Consider the following 22,488-nt stretch of genomic DNA (forward strand, 5'->3'; position numbering starts at 1 on the left):
AATAAATATGTCAATCTACACTACGGGTATTGTGGGTCTATATGCAGCCGGATTGTGTGTGGAGGGAGGAGATGATTGTATATACAAGGCCATGGCCGGTTACAAAAAAAAATGCTATTCAGAAGATGTACGGTAGGCCTACAGGATGATTTATAAAATAAACCCCGTGTTTTTTGTAATATATTTTTTTATTTGATTTGATGTGATAAGTCACAATTAGAAAATTCTACAAAAAGAACATACATTTCATGATGTGTTGTTTGTACAAAAATAACTAATTATATAATAAAATACAACTTTATACTAATTTACTAATTAAATGTTTGTAGTCTCAATCAATTCAGAATTTATTAAATTGATTATTTAGAACTTGTAATTTTATACAGACTATACAGTTCTGCGGCTTGACGTCACAACGATAGAGGGCGCTGCATCCAACCAAAAAATGCGTTCAACGCTACTATGCGGTTTATAAACTGTATAGATCTGTTTTCTATCAAATTATGTATCTTAGCTTGATATTTTTAACTTAAACTGTAGTTGAAGAATAAATACATTATTAAAAACAAATATTTAGTGATCTTTGAAATTTTAGTTTGTTTTTATTGAAAATTATTAAGTTTAGTTTTAAAATGACTACTTCAATAAGAAATCATTGGTGACCTGAGAGTCAGGTTGAACGCATTTTTTTGGTTGGCTAGCACCCACGCAGCGGCACCTACCGTCATGACGTTAGCACCGCAGAACTATATTGTAGTCAATATCTTAATATAAAATATGACGTCATCTATTTTCTGTGATGACGTCATGACCAGGCTTCTTGTCACAACAAGCAGTCATTTGAAAAAGATAGAGATATGAAACGTTAATTAATACAAGTACAGGTTTTTCATTATAGCTTGTTCAAAAAAGAAATATTATCATCATCCATAAAAGCTAAATGAAGTACTTCGAAGATATAATACTGGTCCGGCCTACTGGTCAAAATACAAACCAAACGATAACAACTATTGTAATTTTAAAACAAACAATATTATCAAGGCACTTATATGCTTCCGTAATATTATGATCAAAATTAATCTACTATACTGATTGTATTAACCATTATCAAAGCATAAAAAATGTACTGATGATAATTATAATAATATCCATAGTTGCTTTGGAATTTATAAGTAACAATGTTAAATAGCATTACTTTACAGAAATAAAAGAGAAATTTACTTAAAGATTTATTGTCCCTTTGTCAAATTAAAAAAAAAAAGATTTCGGAAAAAAGTGGGTCATTTTGAAGTATCATAATAGTTATTAACTTTCAACAAAAATTAGTCGAAAAAAAATCATTTAACTGAAATACAGACGTTTGGTTCAAAAAATAACTTTGACTTAACTTACGATCAAAACATATCTCATAATTGGCTACTCTGTATGCATAATCATAAAACTTCCTCGCGACCTGTGTGAAAACACCTTCTCAACCGTGACGAGTTGTAAACAATCCTAATTAGCATCATGCATAATATATACTCATGGTTTTTAATCTTTGTTTACTTTCGCTCGCGACGATTTTCCAGACGAAATGTAATCAAATTAATTTAGATGTTAATTACGTAACATTTTTGTTTTTGGCTCGAATTTTCGACTTAAAGTGAATAACTTTAATATTACTTTGATATGGCCAATTTAAATTTAGAATATTTTGACCTTCATTTTGTTTTTGTTTCAAGGGACAATACATCTTTAATCTTCAACATTTTAAATAAAAATTACACATAAACTACCACTATCATATTTTAATATTCTTATTCAGTTCAATTCAATAGTATATTATCTCCCTCAAAGCAAGAAAATAGATAACAGGTTAATGATTATTAAAATCTATTATATATTTTCTTATTTATAATAATCAAATACTGATTGTTAAAAATTAATTTAACTTCTTTTTCTTTTTTAATAGGACTTACTTACTTTAATCATTCAAACTTATGAGAAAAATATGTTTACAATCAATTATAATTTTTGTCACAGAAACAGTTCTTGACATTTTTAGCATAAATTGAAATATTTTTTCAAGTTGTGATTATAGAATGAACATAAAGGCCTAGAAAGAATTAAATTAAAATTAGTACGTTTCTCACGTTCTTTTCATACACTTATTGTATTGTGTATGTTTTCATTAATGTTTCTGTATTCAATTTACGGTTAAGACTGTCTTCAAACGCAGTAACAATGTACTTTAGGATATATGTAGGGTAGAAACATCACAACAGTAAAATAGAGATAATAAACATTTAACAAACTTGAATGACGGTCAAATGGTGGTTTACTCTAAAAACGTATTCATTATCTCTCAAACGAATGTATTTATGGTAATGTTTGGTGTCAATGCTATCGGATTTGTTTTCCTTCTTTTCCCCCTTTTCTCCTCTTTCTCTTCTCCTCTCTTCCTCTTTTCTCTTTTTATCGAATCTTGCCTTTCCAATATTTCAGCACCCACAATTATCTCATTCTCCTTCAGATAGTCGGTAAATGAAGGCAATTTATGTTCCGTTAGGATACCCCTTTGTTCAAGATCTAGTATCACAGTCCACACATTTTTCCTTCGTCTGTTAGAAACATTCTTTAGATCAGCAAGCTTTGTTAAGTCGCGGTCGGAAAGTGAATTGCCGAATGCTATCACTTTCTGTACATATGGCGAGAAAGATGTTACACGATGGTCTTCTGTGTTATCATACGTATCTTGCAGCTGTTTGCTTACCCCAAGAACACCACGAACATTAATGACATTAATTGTGTCGATAAGAATTTTAATGTTGGTAGGTGACATATCACCAGAGCGCTCTAATAACCTGAACAAATCCATCGTACATGTAACTGCTTGTAGTTTACCGAAAGATGGCACCTTGTCTTTGTAAAACACAGTCATCTAGTATCAAACCATTTCGAAATGTCTACCAACATATTCTGATATCCTTTTGCTTAAAAAGAGAACATGGAAAGAATATTGATTATTACGATTGGATTTTTATTATACTGTGTTAGGCTTATATACTCCTCATATAGGCCTACAGTATGTATTATAGAGTACTCCAATAAATGTGCGTCACGCTTTCTTAGGCGAATAGTAGAGGAGAACCAAATTAGAGAGTATTTCGAAGGTGACGGGAATCTGAGTACGATACAGCATAACCACGGGTTTTATGGACCATTTTATTTTAATCATACCAAATAATAGTCCATGGGCCAGACATTTTTTCGGTATCAAATTGGTGGCAAATGCTACCATACATTTTTGGAAAGCTTAATATGTCTACTTTTCAGAAATCCATGATAGCAATGCCAATTGTACAGCTTAATAGTCATTTTTGAGGATTATATAACACCGCCTACGGAAAATATGCACCACAAAATTTTGGGGTAGGGAGTAACACTTTTGCTAATAACTCGGGATTTAATTAACAAATTTGCATTTTCTTGGTATCAATATGTAGTGTATAGACAGCTTAAGTGTAAATCCAACAATTATTGACGCCATTAGAGGTCAGAAGGTCATTGAACTTTAATAAAAAATTATTTTTTGTCTAATATTAACTTATAACTTTTAGTTTTTAACAAAAAAAATACAATAGATGTTATGCAAACTGATGTTTTCATGAACATATAGACCCAATAAACAAGAAAATTGAAGTTAAAGATTAACAAAATATGAATATGCTGTGTATTATGAAGAAATTTGTTGTTTTTAGTAATTTGTAATCGTTTACAATTATGGGGTAGGGGGTAACATTTTTGCGAATAACTTACAATTTAGTTAACAAATTTGCATTTTCTTGCTATCAATATGTAGTGTATAGATTGCCTAATTCTAATATACTTCTTTTTAAAAATGAATCCCGCATTTGTTGACATCTTTAGAGGTCAAAAGGTCACTGACCTTTAATAAAAAATGCAATTTCTTCTAAATTAGCTTATAAATTTCAATTTTAAACACAAAAATACAGGAAATCTTATGCAAACTAATGTTTTCTTAAACCTATAGACACAATAAATAAGAAAATTGAATTTAACATTTTTTCTAAATTGAATATGCTGTGCATTATAAAGAAACTTGTTCGTCATTAGTAATTTGTGACAATTATGGGGTAGGGGGTAACGTTTTTGCAAATAACTTAAGATTTAGTGAACAGATTTACATTTTCATGTTATCATTATGTAGTGTATGGATTTCATTATTGTAATATACTTTTTTTAAATGAATCCAGCATCTATTGACGTCTTTAGAGGTCAAAAGGTCAATAACCTTCAATCAAAAATGCAATTTCTTCTAAATTAACTTATACATTTCAATTTTAAACACAAACTTACAAAAGATCTTTATGGTGATGTTTTCCTAAACATATAGACACAATGAATAAGAAAATTGAAATTAAACAAACAAATATTCTATGAATTTATGAAGAAATTTTGTCCGTTACTAATAATTTGTTATTAACAATTATAGGGTAAGGGGTAACATTTTTTCTAATAACTTTGTATTTAGTGATCAAATTTGCATTTTTTTGTATTAATAATGTACTGTGTAGGTTGCCTAATTGTTATATTCATGTTGAAAAAGTAAAACGTAACATATTGACATCATTGTAGGTCAAAGGATCATTGAACATTAACAAAAAATACAATTTCGTCCAAATTTAACATTAATAAAGTTTCAATTTTAAACACAAAAATACAACACATCTATTACAAACTGGTTTTTTTTTTTAAACCTATAAAGACAATGTACAAATACAAATTAAAGTTAAAGATTAAACACAAATAAACATGTATAGGCCCAGTGAGTGAGTGGCCGAGCGGTTAAGACAGTGGAACCGTAATCACGTAGCCATAACATCGGCAGGGGTTCGAGGCTCACTCACTCCATGGTTCTGGTGGTAGAACGAGTCTTCTCGGATAAGGACTATAAACCGTAGGTCCAGTGTACACAACTTGCTCGTGTGTACTTTAAAGAACCTAGTACATCTTTCGAGACGAGTAGGGGGTTACCCCGGTGTATTAGTACATCACAGCCACTGATCACCAACTGGGCCCTCTGGGAGATCAGTCTTTGACTGAAGAGGTCACCCAGTATAAAGATAAAACAAACAAACAATATGAAGAATTTTGACCGTATTAGTAATTTGTAATCCTCAAAAATTATGGGGTAAGGGGTAACATTTTCGCTAATAACTTTGAATTTATTGAACATATTTTGAATTTCTTGGTAACAATAAGTAGGGTACTGTATAAACTGTTTAATTAAAAATTGTTATATCAAAAAATTATGCAACATTTTGATCTCAAATAATAGTGGTTGTGTAGTTTTATTTAAAGCCTGTAGACACAATTTTAGTATTTAGTGTTGTTGTGGGGTACAAAATAACATTATGCATGACTTGTTGGAGGGTATAAAGTATTGAAAAAAAAATTAATGATTTTGTTTTAATATGAGGATAGGAGCTTTATAAAAACATATATTTCATCGTGAAATTACAGGGTGGATAAACTATTTTATAATTTATCGTGATTATAAACTAAGTCTCACTTAAATCTTAAGGAGTGGAGTTGAAAGAGTCGTGAGTTACAAGCCTGGCACTAGGTCAGGATTGAACCCCGGAACTTGGGATTGGAAGGCAAGCATGTTAACCACCAAGCTACAGCTCCACTACTTTAGATAGGGTATTTGGTTATTTTTTAAATACATATCCTCCGGCTACTGTTTTTAGGCTATACTGTATAAATTGTTATTATTTTACAGATTGTACTTTAAATCAATTAATCGACTTATATAGTAATTTTAAAAATGACACTAGGGCCTACCAATTAAATTTGTATTTAAAAGATATTCTTTATCTATAAATGTTCATCTGACATTTTCCTGTATCTTGGTTTACAAAATTGAACTCCGTAACAATATGTAAATGTTTCAGATCTGCATATCAGCTGCAGTTCAGTAGCAATTCACACTTTCTCGAAAAATTAATTCTATTATATTACATCGTCAAATTCCAGTAAAGCCTACATCATTTAAAACAACTGGGTATATATAGAAATCTTTAAAAGACATGATTTTGTTATCGCAAACTGAAGTATGATCTTGTGCAATGTTCCTTGACATTTTGGAATGTGATACTTTGCAAGTTTCCCGATTTTGATCAACGTTACCGTTAATATCTTTTAAAATGTTATGAAAAAGCTGACGAAAATACTAGAACCAAGTACACTGGTACAGCACGTTATAGTCTTCAGTCTGTATTCTCTAGAGATGTGAAGGGCATCCAACAATGGATAGAAACACTATTTGGCTCAGTGGCGTCTGTGAGCAATGAGAAAAATGTAAAGTATGCATGACAGTCTCTTCTGAAGATGTACCAGATATGATTTTTCCTTCCTGTGTAAATTGTATTGACTGGACCTTCTCACCTAACTTTAGGTGGTTGTGTCAGAGTTATCCTCCAATATAATTGTTAATTTCCATGTCAATGTCTCTCTCGACACAATAGTTTGGGTCATTTCCAGGAGTCCAGAAAATACAAAGAGACTGAAGACCGTAACATGCTGCACCAGTGTTCTTGGTTAAAACATTGGTTAATAGATATTAATGGTAACCTTGATCAAAATGGAGAAAACTTACAACCACCTTCGACCATGCCAAGATACATGGAACATACTTTAAACTGCGATATGAAAACATAGAGATATCCAGTTCTTTCAAACGTATGTGGAAGATGTGGAAGTGCAGCTAATATGAAAATCTAAAAAATTGACATATTAATGAGTTTGAATAAACTAACTGTTTTCTTTAAATCAAGATGAAGTAAAATGTAATTGTCCTGTAATATTACATAACCATAACAGTTTTTTTTAGAAAACTATCTCATTTGCATTTGCAAACCAGATGAACAATTATAACCTTAGAATATCTTATCAGTTACAAATAAAAGATATAATTGGTAATCTAAACAATTTCTATGATTACTATAGACAATTGAATGTTTAGAATATGTAAATTATAAAAAACAATTAACAACACAGAAGCTGGATATGTTTATTAATTATCCTCATATTTAAATTTCATTTATTTTAATTAATATTAAATCAAATAATGTATAGCTTCCAAAAAGTCATGCAGTTTGTTATTTCGTACCCCATAACAATACTAAACGGTGAATTTTTTTCTATAGGTTAAAACGTTACCCCTTACCCCATTATTGTCAAAGATAACTAATGACGAAAACATTTCTTTATAATGCACAGCATATTCAATTTTGAAAAAATGTTAACTTCAATTTTCTTATTTATTGTCTCTATAGGTTTAAGAAAACATTAGTTTGCATAAGATATCTTGTATTTTTGTGTTTAAAATTGAAATTTTATAAGCTAATTTAGAAGAAATTGCATTTTTTATTAAAGGTCAGTGACCTTTTGACCTCTAAAGATGTCAATAAATGCGGGATTCAATTTTAAAAAATATATTACAATTAGGCAATCTATACACTACATACTGATAGCAAGAAAATGCAAATATGTTAACTAAATTGTAAGTTATTTGCAAAAATGTTACCCTCTACCCCATAATTGTAACTGATTACAAATTACTAAAAACAACAAATTTCTTCATAATACTCAGCATATTCATATTTTGTTAATCTTTAACTTCAATTTTCTTGTTTATTGGGTCTATATGTTCATGAAAACATCAGTTTGCATAACATCTATTGAATTTCTTTTGTTAAAAACTGAAAGTTATAAGTTAATATTAGACAAAAAATCATTTTTTACTAAAGTTCAATGACCTTCTGATCTCTAATGGCGTCAATAATTGTTGGATTTACTTAGAAAAATATATTACACTTAAGCAGTCTATACACTACATATTGATACCAAGAAAATGCAAATCTGTTTATTAAATCCCGAGTTATTAGCAAAAGTGTTACACCCTACCCCAAAATTTTGTGGTGCATATTTTCCGTAGGCGGTGTTATATAATCCTAAAAAATGACTATTAAGCTGTACAATTGGCATTGCTATCATGGATTTCTGAAAAGTAGACATATTAAGCTTTTCAAAAATGTATAGTAGCATTTGCCACCAATTTGATACTGCTTTCTCAAAAAACTGGACCTGGCCCATGGACTATAATGAACGCTGTTTGAAAGTAGGAGCCATTTTAATTTATTTAAAAACTCTTTTGTGTTTTTGTTTAATTATATAACTAGCTAGACACAATTTCTAACAACACTGTTGGATAAGAAGCCAACGTACACTTATGTTGGTTTCTGCCAGGAATATTTAGTTTTAAATTTTAAATAGAAATAAGCATCTTCTGTAATTCCCTTTTCATTAAATTATTAATAGTAAAAATAACACATTAAACAACATACCTCCACAGTCATGAAAAGAACTGGTATTTGTAGTTCCGTATGTCACCTATTTTTTAGAAATGGAGGAATAAAATTACTATATTTGTTTTCATTTCTTTTTGTATTACTTTTTATCAGAAAGTCTTTTTTAAATTCCATATAGAGTCATTATATGTTATTTTTAAAACATTGGCGTTTTCAAACCGTTCATGTACTATGTCATAGAATAAATATATCCAGATAGTCAATATAGACCTACAAAGTATAACATTTAGAAGTGTAACGAAAGTAATAATCAAAAAGTTTTAGCAAAGGTGTATTTAGGCGGTTTATTATGATCTTTCATATGACTATTATACTTTAGCACACCCGTTTCCTGGAGTCTCTGGCTATAGTAGTCCTCCAAACTAAACGTAGCCTCTACTATTATAGTGGGATAGGAACAAAAGAGAACAGGAGATATAAATATATTGAATAGAGATTCAGTTAACAATTATGAATGTTTAAACGTGCTTAAAAATAACGGTTTAATATTAAATAAATATAATCAACGAACCTGATCCGGTCCGGTGTCAATGTTGGTGGATCTTTCCTTTCCAATATATCAGCACCCACAGTTATGTCATTCTTCTTTAGAGAGTGGACAAAGGATGGCAATTTATCTCCCATTAGAATACCCCGTTGTTCAATATCAAGTATCATAGTCCATTCGTTGTTCCTTCGTCTGTTAGAAACACTCTTTTGATCGGCAAGCTTTGATACACCTCTTTCTGAAAGTGCATCACGGAATTGTATCACCTTTTGCCAATACGACGAGAAAGATGTCACGTCATGATCTGTATTATCATTATCATGTCTTGCAGTTCTTGACTGACCTTCAGAACACCATGAGTACCAGTAACAGTAATCGTGTCGATTAGGGCTTTAGTGTTGGTAGTGGAAAGAACACCAGACCGTTCTTATAATTTGAACAAATCCATCGTGCATTTAACTTTTTTGAGATCACCGAAAGATCGTACATGATCTTTGTACAACACAATCAGCTTATCAAGACACTTATTTGTATCAAACCATTTCGACACACTTAAAACATATCACAATTCTTTTCTGCATAAGAACAATATACAAATAAAATGTTGAGTATTATCATTAGTATTCATTAACAGTGTATCGTGTGTCGATAACGCCTTCATGTCCAATACTTAGAACAGAGTAACAAGTACGAGGATTTCTGATCACTTGGCCACCATTTAACACAGTCATGGTTGTATCAACCCTTTAGTTTAACTTATGGAAATATAAGAGGCTGTATCTTTGCAGTCATTACAAAATAAAAATTGATGTGCGGTAGGCCTATTTATTTGTAGGCCAGAGAATATTTTATATCAGAGTTAAATAAATCATAACATAAATCATCTTAGATAATAATGATTTACAATTAATCTTGTAAGATTCAATCTCCTATATAGTAAGAGAGGGCCTGAAAACTGTCACGGCTCCTAGTGTTTAACTAATCTGTGAATTATTTAAAATACATGAAACTGTTTTATTTTATATTTTCATAAAGAGTCGTTTGATTGTTTAGTTACCCAGCTAGACATGCTTTTTATCCTAACCACTATCGAAAAAAAAGTAATGTTATAACAATGTTGAATACATTATTTTAATTGAACTCCAATCCCTGAGAAAGAAAGAGAAAAAAAAGTGTAGGCTACGATACGTTCTCATTAGACTCAGCCAAAGCATTTATGTAATCATTTGGTTGTTGACTAAAATGTATATATACCTTGAGCTTGTTTTCTTGCTTGCTCTACCCATTTTGGATTAAAGAAAAAGAAAAAAATATTACAAAAATGAGTTTGAATTGGTTTTAATAAATTTTACAGATAAAGGAACACCTTCATCATGCTCTCGCTCTTATATAGCGCTCATATACCCTTTCTCAACTTACACCGCGGTATCATCCAGTTAGCACTACATATAAAATGAACCATCTCTTATACCAAAGAATATATATCACAAGAATGAGTGTTCCGCGATTTTCCCTGTAACAGTAATATTGTCCATGTGGTAGGGCGCCGCCATGAGTGAGGATGTATCTGGGATGTATACAACTTTTTGTGTGACGGTTTCACTAATCAAAGGCTGAACCACCGGTAGTATTTTCATGATAAAAAATGTTATCAACTACATGCCAACATCATGTTAAATTTAGTAAAAACTGCCGTATAAACAGTTCGCTTTATCAACCGGGCGCTACGATAGCGTGACCGGGCGTGTTGGCTTTTACGCGTTTTCGCGAAGGATAGTTTAATAATATTCCTATATTTAACTTGTTTCTGGTAAAACAAATAAATGTCAATAACATTTAACATTTTATCCTATTAATAACATGTATTTTATACTAATTTATATCATAAAAACAATACTTAATTTACCGGGCGTAGAGTAGTACGCGGCAATGGTAAAGAATAGGCCGTGCTGAGTAACGATTCGATGATTTTTGGTGTTGCTGTGTTAGGCCTTTTTTGTGAACTAATTTAGCATGTTAGTAAATAATTGTCTTTAAAAGTGAATGTACACTAGTTTGTTAATAAATATGTATTATAAAATAGTTTACAATTGCAAAATATATTATCATAATTCTATGTAATGTGACATGTATAATATCTATTAAATCAATTCTTATTTAGTATATATACATCCGCCCTTATGAGGGCGGGCATCACTTTCTGGAGCTCTCTGTTACAAATTTATCACGCGGAATACTCATTCTTGTGATATATATTCTTTGCTTATACTCAAAACCATAACCCCTATCACTTTTTTTGGCAGCCTCTTTTTTTCATCACTAAATTGACTCAAGGACTTATGTAGTTAGTTCTTGATCCATTTTTTATACGAACAAACACATTAGCATACATACCTTGAGCTAATCGTTCTTGTTCCAATTCCTTTATGGCTAAAAAGGAGTAAAATGTTTGAATTTAATAAGTTAATCTTACCGAAAATAAAAACTTCTACTACATCATCACCCCACATTTGTGTTCATACAACAATTGTCCATTTTGTAAAAGAATATTGACACCATCTTCACACCATCTACTTTCAGTGGCAGCCTCTTTGCTATTATTATTATTACACTATTGCCTCAAGAACTAATAAATGTGATTATAAATCTTTGATTCACTACCGTATTGTTTAATATACATTAGAGTACAAATACCATAAACCTTTCTTCTTAATCGCTCAATTTTTTGTTTATAAAACAAGTGGGTTCAAATTAGTTCAGTAATTCATAAAGAAACAAAATACATCTTGACATGCACCATACTTTCAAGGCATGATCATTTTGGTTACAGATCATTTCGGTCGCGTTTGAAATCGCGTGTCGAATCAGTCACTTTTAAAATCGTCGCGTTTCGAATCGGTCGCGTATGTGGCAAGACAAATCTGCCTTATGTATATTTTTCCCGACATGATGCAAGGGAAAAAAGGTAGGTACAGTAACATTATTTTTATTGCAACAAATAGACGAAATGTAGCCTACCCAATATAATTATATCATATATATATATCATTAATATTTCTGGACAAATTTTTTTTGATGGAAATTATATAGTTGATTAAAAACACATTGAAGTCTTTCTCATTTGTTTTCAATTAAAAATTTCTGATGGAAATTATATAGATAATTAAAGACACATTAAAATCTTTTTCATTGGTTTTCAATAGTCTCTTAGATGCATTATTATCGTACACATTTTAAAAAAAATAATCAAAATCAAACAAATACGATAGACTGCAGTCGTGTTCTATTAGATTTCAAACTAATCATTATCCTTCTTTCTACAAAATGTTGCTGTATTTCTTAGTCATGTAATGAGAAAAAGTCCATTAAGTTAACATTCAAATTAATTATAACGAACGTAATAAATACTGTAGTACTCATAAAGCGACACTGGCCGCCGTTATATTGGCGAACGGCGCTCCATACTATCAGCTAATTTACGTACGAAATCAAGCAGTGCAGCGACTAAAACCATGGAGGTATAAAATAAAATATACCTCCATGCTAAAACATAACACCACGACCGATGTGAAACACGAATGATTTCAACCAGGACCGAAATGATCGGTTACCACCATACCATTACCCTGAAAGACCGTTGGCAAAAATGTATAGTTGAACCATGGAGATTTCTCCATGGTTGAACATACTTTTTCCCAATAATTACGTAGCCATAACATCAGCAGGGGTTCGAGGCTCACTCACACCATGGTTCTGGTGGTAGAACGACTCTTCTCGGATAAGGCCTATAAACCGTAGGTCTAGTGTACACATCTAGCGCGTGTGCACTTTAAAGAACCTAGTGCATCTTTCACCAACTGGGCCCTCTGGGAGACCAGTCTTTGACTGAAGAAGTTACCCAGTATAAATATATATTTCAATCAATCAATCTGTTTGATATAAAACAAAAAGATTGGTTTAGTAAATGTTACAGAAAAATGAGTCAAATTATGTGTATCCATTCTGTGATGGGTTTGTCACACGGAAGTCAGCCCTCTAGAGTAAAAGAGGGGAGATGAATAAAGATGGACGACAACTACAACGTGTTTTGTTATGTTCTTATTGTTGGTTTCAGCCTAACAAGCGAGCCCGTAACAAATTGGGGGGTCATCCGGGAACAAAGTTCGGAATTGTAGTTGTAGATCGAACTGATGGTAATTTTAGTTACTTATTCTAAGCTGGTTTTAGGTTTAGAGGCGTTTTATAACGAACGAGGTTTGGCGGTCGTCGAGCCAGTACACTGTGTTGTTGTTTTAGGCTTGTGTAGGCTTGCCTGTGATAGTAGAAGTCGGTTTGGCTTTGATTTTAGGGGTCTAGTTATTGAGACCACGGCGCACAGTAGGTTTAATACTGAGTGGGCTTGGCAGGTATTTCATTACTGGTGCCTTAATTATCGTCATATTGGTTATTTTAACCTGTGTTTTTGTTTGTTTGTTTCAAATAGAAACTATGTCAGAAAGTGATTTTGACGAGGAATTTTTGGATAGCACGTCCATTGAGGTGGTAGCTCAGCTATCAGAGGAGCGTTTGCGACTCCTAGGTATTAGTTTTGGAGCATCTATAACTGATTCCATGAATAAATATGACTTGATAAATGTGATTGGAAATCATGTTGGTTTAATTACTCATGAATCCGTAAAAACTGCGGGGAATGAGGTCGAGTTGGCTAGAATTGAGTTGGAACGTGAAAAATTGATTTTTTAAAGAAGAAAAATAGAGATGCAAACTCAAAGAGAAATGGAAAAAGAAAAACATGAATTTGAGTTAAGGAAATTAGAATTAGCTAACCAAATGGGTCACACCACATGGGTTTCTACACCTAATGATTCAGAGATTACTCAGAATATTAAATGGGTTCCCAAGTTTAATGAGGACGAGGTAGAGACATATTTTTTAGCTTTTGAGAAAATTGCTAATAGATTAAAGTGGCCTGCTAGACACTGGACTGTGTTGTTACAAACTGCTCTTGTGGGTAAAGCCCAATAGGTATTTTCAGCATTGGCTGATGATCAATGTGAAAGCTATGATGCAGTTAAAACTGCTGTTTTGTCAGCTTATGAGTTAGTTCCAGAGGCGTATCGTCAGAAATTTAGGAACTTAGGTAAACCTTATGATCAAACGTTTACAAAATTTGCACGTAAGAAGCAGATTCTTTTTGATAGATGGTGTAGTTCGGAAGGAGTAAAGGGTGAATTTGGAAAGCTTCGTGAGCTTATGTTAGTTGAGGAGTTTAAATCTTGTTCCCCTACTGAAGTTCGTACACATCTAGAGGAGCAGAAAGTTGATAATTTAATGAAAGCGGCTTCTGTTGCCGATAATTATGTGCTCACGCACAAGGTGGTGGATACCAAATCGGTTTCCAAATCTGTTGATGATTCTAAGGTCCAAAGTCAGAAAACTACAGTTAATAGTAGTAGTAAATTTGTCAGAACTTGTTTTTACGTCAAGAAAAAGGGTCATATAAAGGCAGATTGCTGACTGTTTCAAAGCAAATCTAAAGGGAATAATAAGAAACCCCAATCACTTCCAAACACGTTAGTAAATACAGTCTCGTTGAAAGTGACAGCGAGTCATGACGTTGATGAATGTGAGAAGTTGATCCAATCTTCAGGTCCTGAAAAAGTGCGAAAGCTATTTAAGCCTTTCCTCTCTACTGGTTCTGTAGCATTGATCAACGATGTGAATCTGAGTAAAGTTCGTGTCTTAAGAGACACAGGGGCGTCACAATCCCTGATAATAGAATCGGCATTGTCATTTTCAAACGAGTCTTCTGCTGGAGCAAGTGTGCTCATTCAAGGTGTTGAAGGGGGTTATAAGGAAGTCCCACTTCATGTAATTCGGATTGAAACAGATATTGTTAGCGGAGATTTTGTTGTCGGTGTCGTTCCGAGTCTTCCAGTATGGGGTGTCACACTCCTTTAGGAGAATGATTTGGCCGGAGACAGAGTGACAGTAGAACCGGTTGTGTGCAAAAGTCCTGTTGAAGACGAAAGCACAGTGTGTTTAGAGAAAGAATTATCACATGTGTTTCCATCATGTGCGGTGACGCGATCTATGGCAAATAAAACCATAGATGAGGATGAGAGTATTGACTTATGTGATAGTTTTTACGGAGAAATTACAGATCGCGTTTCCCAAGAGGCTGTCTGCTCAGGTCCCGAGTCACACACTGCCCAGGCTGAACAACAGCACCCAAAAGTGTGTGATTTCGGTCCGACAGTTCTCAATCGGTCCAGGTTAGTGGAAGAGCAGAGTAAAGATCCTGATTTGGTGTCATTTGGTCAGCAAGCTCTTTCTGTAGAGGAAATGTCTATTGTTCCTATTTGTTATTATATAAAGGATGGCATACTTATGCGTAAGTGGAGGCCACCAGATATTCCAAGTAGTGATGTTTGGAATGAGATTCACCAGATAGTTATTCCTAGTGGATACTGTCAGGATATTATTGGTATTGCGCATGGTGATCCTCTTTCAGGTCATTTAGGTGTCAATAAAACGGTAGACAAAATTCTCAGGCACTTCTTTTGGCCAGGTCTTAGAAAAGATGTGTCTAACTATTGTAAATCCTGTCATGCGTGTCAGGTAGTGGGGAAGCCTAATCAAAAGGTTCCAGTAGCCCCACTTAAGCCTATTCCTGCATTCGGTGAACCATTTTCAAGGGTTATTGTTGATTGTGTGGGTCCATTACCACGTACTAAAAATGGAAATGAGAATCTATTAACAATAATGTGTGCATCAAGTAGGTTTCCAGAAGCGATTCCTCTTAGGCGTATTACAGCTAAGAATGTTGTTAAAGCATTGGTAAAATTCTTTACATGGGTAGGATTGCCTAAAGCTGTTCAGTCCGATCAAGGATCAAACTTCATGTCAAAGATATTTAAACAAGTCTTAGAGCAGTTAGGTGTTGCCCATATAAGTTCAAGTGCTTACCATCCACAGTCTCAAGGGGCACTTGAGAGATTTCATCAAACATTTAAGAATATGAATAAAACCTATTGTTTTCAATGTGAAAAGGAATGGGATGAGGGAGTTCCCTTATTGTTATTCGCTGTTCGTGAAACAGTGCAAGAGTCCTTAGGGTTTAGCCCATTTGAGTTGGTGTATGGTCATTCGGTCCGAGGCCCTCTTAAAATAGTCAAAGAAAGGCTGTTAGGGAATGCAGAAGAGTCTGTATCGATACTAGATTATGTGTCTGAATTTTGTGATTGATTAAATCGTGCTCGTGAGATGGCTAGAAAGAATCTTGTGAAGGCTCAGGGTAAAATGAAGAGATTGTTTGATCGGAAATCAGAAAAGAGAAGCTTTAGTTCAGGTGATGAAGTGTTAGTTATGTTGCCTCTTCCCAGTCAACCATTATCTGCAAGATTTGCTGGTCCTTACAAAGTATTAGAAAGAGTAGGAGAAGTTGACTATGTGTTAGATACTCCAGATAGGCGTAAGAAGAAGCGACTGTGTCATATAAACATGTTGAAACCATACACAGCGAGAAATAATAGAATTACCTGTACGTCAACACCAGTTACGTGTGTTGTTGAAGAGAATTCTGAAGAGTTTGGGGATCCTGATACATGTGTTAAGTTCAGTAATTCAGATGTCCTTGCAAACATTGAAGAGAAAGTTGGTCATTTATCTCGTGATCGTAAGGTTGAAATTGTTAGTTTGATATTTGGAAATCTGCAGTTGTTTTCGGATGTTCCAGGTCGAACGAACTTAGTGGAGCATGACGTTAAGACAGCTGATTGTTCACCAATAAAACAAAATCCATATAGAGCAAATCCGTTCAAAATGAAGATATTACAAAATGAGATTGATTACATGATTAAGAATGATATAATCGAGCCTAGTTGCAGTGCTTGGAGTTCTCCATGTATATTAGTTCCGAAGCCAGATAAATCGTATCGTTTTTGTACTGATTATCGGAAGGTTAATGCCAAATCTACTACAGATTCATATCCCATACCGAGGATAGATGACTGTATTGATCGTGTGGGTAGTGCTAAGTTTGTCAGTAAATTTGATCTTCTAAAGGGTTACTGGCAAATTCCTTTAACAGAGCGTGCGAAAGAAGTGTCAGCTTTTGTAACTCCTATGGGTCTTTATCAGTATAAAGTCATGCCTTTCGGTTTAAAGAATGCACCAGCCACGTTCCAGAGATTGGTTAATGGTATAATTTCAGGGTTGGAGGGCTGTGAAGCTTATATAGACGATTTGGTTGTTTATAGTGATACATGGGATGTCCATGTGCAGAGAATTAAGGGATTGTTTGACAGGTTGACATATGCAAAGTTGACAGTAAATTTGGTGAAAAGCGAGTTTTCCTGTGCAGAAATTGTGTTCTTAGGTCATAAAGTTGGTTGCGGAAAAGTGAAACCATTAAGTGCTAAGATTAAGGCAGTCTCTGATTTCCCAGTTCCAAAGAGTAAGCAGGAGTTAATGCGGTTCCTGGGAATGGCTGGGTTTTATCGACGTTTTTACAGAAGTTTCTCAACACTTGTAGCTCCATTAACGAATCTGCTGAAAAAGAATGCGAGTTTTGTGTGGTTGGAGGAATGCAATAATGCGTTCATTAAAGTTAAAGCGATGTTATCAAACGAACCGGTGTTGATGGCTCCACAATTTGATAAACAGTTCTCGTTAATGATTGATGCCAGTGATGTTGGTTCTGGTGCTGTGTTGGCGCAAACAGACGAGAATGGTGTTGACAAGCCTGTGTATTTCTACTCGAGAAAATTCAACCAGCATGAGAAGCGTTATTCTACTGTTGAGAAGGAGACATTAGCTTTGATGTCAGCGTTAAAGCACTTTGAAGTGTATCTTGGATCTACTCCGTTTCCAATTGTAGTTTGGACTGACCACAACCCATTAACGTTCTTGGCAAGAATGAAGGACATGAATCAACGCCTGTTGAGATGGAGTTTAGCAGTTCAAGAAATGAATCTGGAAATTCATCATATCAGAGGAAAAGACAATGTTGTAGCTGACGCTTTGTCAAGAGTTTAGATAAAACATGCATGAAATGATTTTAAAAGTTTTTGTTAATTTTTAAAGTGTTTAGTTAATAATAATATGTTAGTTGTGATAGAGTGATGCATTAATGGCATACACGGATTTAAAGTAAAGTCATTAGAACTTGTGACATTTTAAAGAAGCAGTTGATGTAACTTCATATCAACGACCTGTTAAAATAACTACTGTGTAAGAAAAGATTTAAGATGTTATAGTAAACAGTTATAAGTTTAATCATATCAAACTTTCTTTAAGTGGGGGTGTGTGATGAGTTTGTCACACGGAAGTGAGCCCTCTAGAGTAAAAGAGGGGAGATGAATAAAGATGGACGACAACTACAACGTGTTTTGTTATGTTCTTATTATTGGTTTCAGCCTAACGAGCGAGCCCGTAACAATTCCTTAATAATGGGCTCAAGCATTCCCGTCCCCCTTTGAGCTGGTTGTTGACTTGAAAAACAATATAGCACCGGATTCTTTTATTTATACTTTTGTTGTTTTAAAACACTTTAACAACATTCATAATAACCTGTATCTTCTCCTCTTCTTTCTGTTTCGGTAGTGTATTGATTTTAATACCGCTAGAAAATTAAAAACACATTATCAATCAATCAATAAACATTTATTAATTTCTATGGAAACATTCTATTTATAGAGAAACTAGCAACTTAGAAGAAAAGAATTGTCACATATACACACAAGACCAATAGCGAGAAGTTATATCTATAGCCACTTGTACCATCACCAACTCTCCAAAGGCCATTACTCTCATTAGTGGTATTCTCAATTGTCACAGCTATTGACTAACAAAAAAACAGATCAGCAACGTACTTTTCATTTCTTTTTGGCTCATTATAATCGGTTTATCTATTTCGGCTGAGAATGGTAAATGTGTGTAAATATTACCAAAAAGTTATTTACTCCACCCCACCTCATAGTGCACTATGACATTAATATAGTTTTACATACCTGGATAAATGCTGGAAAAATGCGGTAACGTTGTTTTTGGTGTTTGATAGGGCGTTGCTAAAAATACAATAAAAGTTGAATGCGAAAAATATACAGAGGAAAATAATAGAATAAATCAAAACATTTTCAAAAATACAATTACAAAAAATAAACTTAAAGACAATCTTAAATAATAGTTATATTAATATAGTGCTTTTTCACTTTTTGTATTTGTTTTGTATTGTAAATAACTGACTATAATTAGGGCATAGGCCTACTAATAAAATGACTTTCAAATACTATGATTTTAATCGTCAATAGAAAAAAGTACACTGCTGGAAAATAAACTAAAATAAAGTTTGCGTAAATAATAATGTAACAAAAGGTAGTTCATTGACTAAACCTATCTGGCAATATGTGTATCCTATTTTCACAATACTAATAGATTCTTGCATGGACTGCAGCACCATGTAGTAGCATAACTATTAAAATACTCTGTGCCACATTGTTTAGAAGTTTTGCAAATTGTTCACACTTTTTTGCTGTATTCTAGTGTCCTTGTTTCTCAATATGATACACGGCATCCCAAATATTGTCAAAGCTGTATTTACTCAGTTGGTAGAAACCAATAACAGTTTTTATGTCGTCTTCTCCAACATTTTTGAGCGATTTAAACAGTGCTTTGCGATATGCTGTTCTAGTCCCTCCTGCTTTTCTGATTAAGACAGTAGGCCTATTCATGTATTATGCAATACATAGCTGAAACCTGTTTCGTTACATCAGCAATGTCTACCAACAGGCTCATATTATTTTTTGAAATAAATCCATGGCTAGTAAGTTTATTTAGTAGGTTAAATGCTGATTTTTCCTCTTTAGCATCTATATCTCCAATTGGTAGAATACCATAGAAGCATTCTTAACCAGCGGACCCAACTACCAGCATAGTGTCCCATCAAAGTTTCTCAACAAAGTTTGAAATTCGATATTGATATCCATTTTAATTCTGTAACCAAATATTTATTGATAAATGTAAACATCATCGTCATTCTAACTGGAAAGTCTAAATAATTATTTTTTGAATTTTTTTTAAATATTATTTCTTATCGAATTCTGAAGTACAGCTTTTATTGACTTTAGCATTGTGTACAGAATTAGATGTACAGTACAGAACAACATAATAGTTTTAGTTCGGCTGTATTTCATTTATTTTAACACACACTTCATGATACTACCGTATTTAGCCTAATACAGTATTAGTCAAATAAAAACGTGTAAAATAAGGCATACTCACGATATGCATTTATTTAATTCTCTCTGGTAAAAACATCAAAACTGCTTTTGTCAAGATGGTGAATTCTAGAAAACCTGTATCTCTAACTAACTGATACACCGCGTTAAGCTCAGTAGCATCAGCGTTATCAGTCAACAACAATAAATGTAATGATCCATACAATATGAACAACTGAGTAATAAGCTAAATTTAGTTTTTGTATTTTCTATTTATTCCTTTTAAAATTTCCAGTAGAACTATTTTTGGTAACTTCATTCTTTGCTTTAAAAGATCTGAATCAAGTGGTGTTAAAATGTTCGACAATTAGTTTGAATTATATACCAATTCGTTCCATATATAATAGATTTGTATTATGTTATCTAAGTTTATTTGAGTTTTCAATTGTCATAAAGTTGAACTTATTTAATGTGGTTGTTTGTAAGTTATAAAGGTTGTAGTGCTAGTAGTGGACGTGATATGTAGACTTAATTCAAGTGAAATGTAAAACGATAATCTTAGTAATGCCTTATATAAGTCAAAAAGGCTCCCCGGGTGGAATGTCAACCTGAGCTGAGAGCGCGTCGTCTTGTAATCAGTCAGTACAATTAATTTGTGTAGTAGTTTCTATGAACCAGAAATTCCGAAATAAAAGATTAAATGAAGGAATGAACGAAAGAACGAGTGAACATTAGTTTAGTCAATATATTTTGTTGTCTATTGTTTAATCAGTTACTTCACTTCACAAGTTTATAATGAGGAAGTTTAATTATGCGTTACGAGGCCTAGCCTTGGGTTCCCACCAGTTCCCATTTCATCATTCACTCTCTTACAATCCCTTATTTTCCTGTACTGGTATATGGCGGATATATTATTGTAAGTCCGTTGGAAATTTATAGCCTCTCTTTTTACGAAGTCCTATTCAACAACCGTCATGTTGGTACTCGCCGTGACTAACTAGTTTTGAAACTGGTGAAACTGATGTGGAAAGGGCTACGGAGGAACAGGAACCCCGTAGAAGGTATCTGGTGCAAGGCCCACCGGCGTGTGGATATGCTCTGGTCGTATACTAATTCCTATCCCACATATGAGTAAGTAGGCCCACCTATGGGTAAATAGGTCCACCTATGAGTTAATAGTACATGTCAGCTCAGCGACAGGGGTTGATAGCTGTAACTTAGGCAGGAAGTTACTTTTTTATTCTCTGGCTTGTAGGTCTACAGCAAATCGACAGGCGGATGATCTCATTTAGACAACGGCTGGCGGTTATAAAATTGTTTTACTGCGGGGCAACTTCTATCTATCCCAACTGTCACGTTTATACGAAACATGGCTTACGGAAAACGGCTCTATTCGGGAAGCAAACTATACCTTCTACTGGTGTGGTTATTCTGATAGCATGAGACCTAAGCACGGAGTTGGTTTTGCTTTTTATAACAAGCGACTTTCTTGCATTTAGCAACCCATTGCAATATCACCCCGTCTCATGAATATGCGTATGTGTCTGAAAACGGTTACATCACCATAATATCTGCTTATGCTCCAACAATAATAGACAATTCTTAATCAAAAGATGTTTTCTATCAAACTCTTCGTGAAACCATTCTCAAAACTCTATCTGGTGACAACTTAGCACTTCAACGCTAGAATTGGCTATGATTATAACTATTGGTATAATGTGATTGTACATCATAATATGGTTGGTAGAGTAAATGAGAACGTGCAACGTATTCTTGAATTATGTGCTGACCTCAGTCTCTGTGTTTCCAACACAATGAAGGTACATTTTGTACCAAAACAACTTGGATGCATCTTCGTTCTCGCCGCTGGCATCAACTCGACCATATTATTGTGAGACGTCGTCAGCTATGTGAGGTAATCCATTGCCGTAGCTTAACGTCTGCTGACTGCAACTTTGACCATGCTCTTCCTTGTGAGATGAAAACTTATAATTTCACCAAAGAGATATCACATTCCCAAATCAAACATATTCCTACAATTTGTGTTGCTTCTATAAAAATACAACTAAACATCGACAAGTTTCAAAACCTTTTAATGGTCACTTTGTAAAAACTAGGCCTAGTAGTCCATATAAACTTGGCCCCGGCTTCGTTTATCACCAGCTAGTTCTCGTAGTGCTTTTGGACAGTTTTCACGTAGGAATCCATATTGGTTCATTGAAAATGCTGAAACATTTTACCAGCTCTTCATGTGAAACGCAGAGAAAGAGATAAGATACGACCGAAAAACATTCGTTCTGCAAAAGCTGATTACAAACTCTCCATTTTGTAATACTGCTGA

At 33.6% G+C, this 22,488-nt stretch overlaps 1 protein-coding gene and 1 long non-coding RNA gene across 2 annotated transcripts; one reads left to right on the forward strand and one right to left on the reverse strand.

Moving 5' to 3' along the window:
• Positions 1 to 2,923: 2,923 nt before the first annotated feature.
• LOC140043833 (uncharacterized) lies at positions 2,924 to 9,500 on the reverse strand. The gene is made up of 3 exons (XR_011844418.1): positions 8,953 to 9,500; positions 8,418 to 8,463; positions 2,924 to 2,975 (listed from the first exon to the last, which is right to left on the reverse strand). It is a non-coding gene; the product is annotated as an uncharacterized lncRNA (long non-coding RNA).
• Positions 9,501 to 13,686: 4,186 nt separating this feature from the next.
• On the forward strand, positions 13,687 to 14,889 carry LOC140044292 (uncharacterized). The gene is made up of 3 exons (XM_072088770.1): positions 13,687 to 13,939; positions 14,021 to 14,356; positions 14,468 to 14,889. The coding sequence occupies exons 1-3, from the start codon at positions 13,687 to 13,689 to the stop codon at positions 14,887 to 14,889; spliced, it is 1,011 nt and encodes a 336-aa protein (XP_071944871.1).
• Positions 14,890 to 22,488: the final 7,599 nt, after the last annotated feature.

Source organism: Antedon mediterranea, chromosome 3, assembly GCF_964355755.1.
Source record: "Antedon mediterranea chromosome 3, ecAntMedi1.1, whole genome shotgun sequence".
Taxonomy (NCBI): Eukaryota; Metazoa; Echinodermata; class Crinoidea; order Comatulida; family Antedonidae; genus Antedon; species Antedon mediterranea.

Coding starts and splice junctions, on each gene's coding strand:
- LOC140044292 (XM_072088770.1), top strand. CDS start 13,687: ATGCAAACTCAAAGAGAAATGGAAAAAGAAAAACATGAATTTGAGTTA. Junction 13,940..14,020: donor GTTACAAACTGCTCTTGTGG/GTAAAGCCCAAT, acceptor CTGTTTTGTCAG/CTTATGAGTTAGTTCCAGAG. Junction 14,357..14,467: donor TGATGATTCTAAGGTCCAAA/GTCAGAAAACTA, acceptor GCAAATCTAAAG/GGAATAATAAGAAACCCCAA.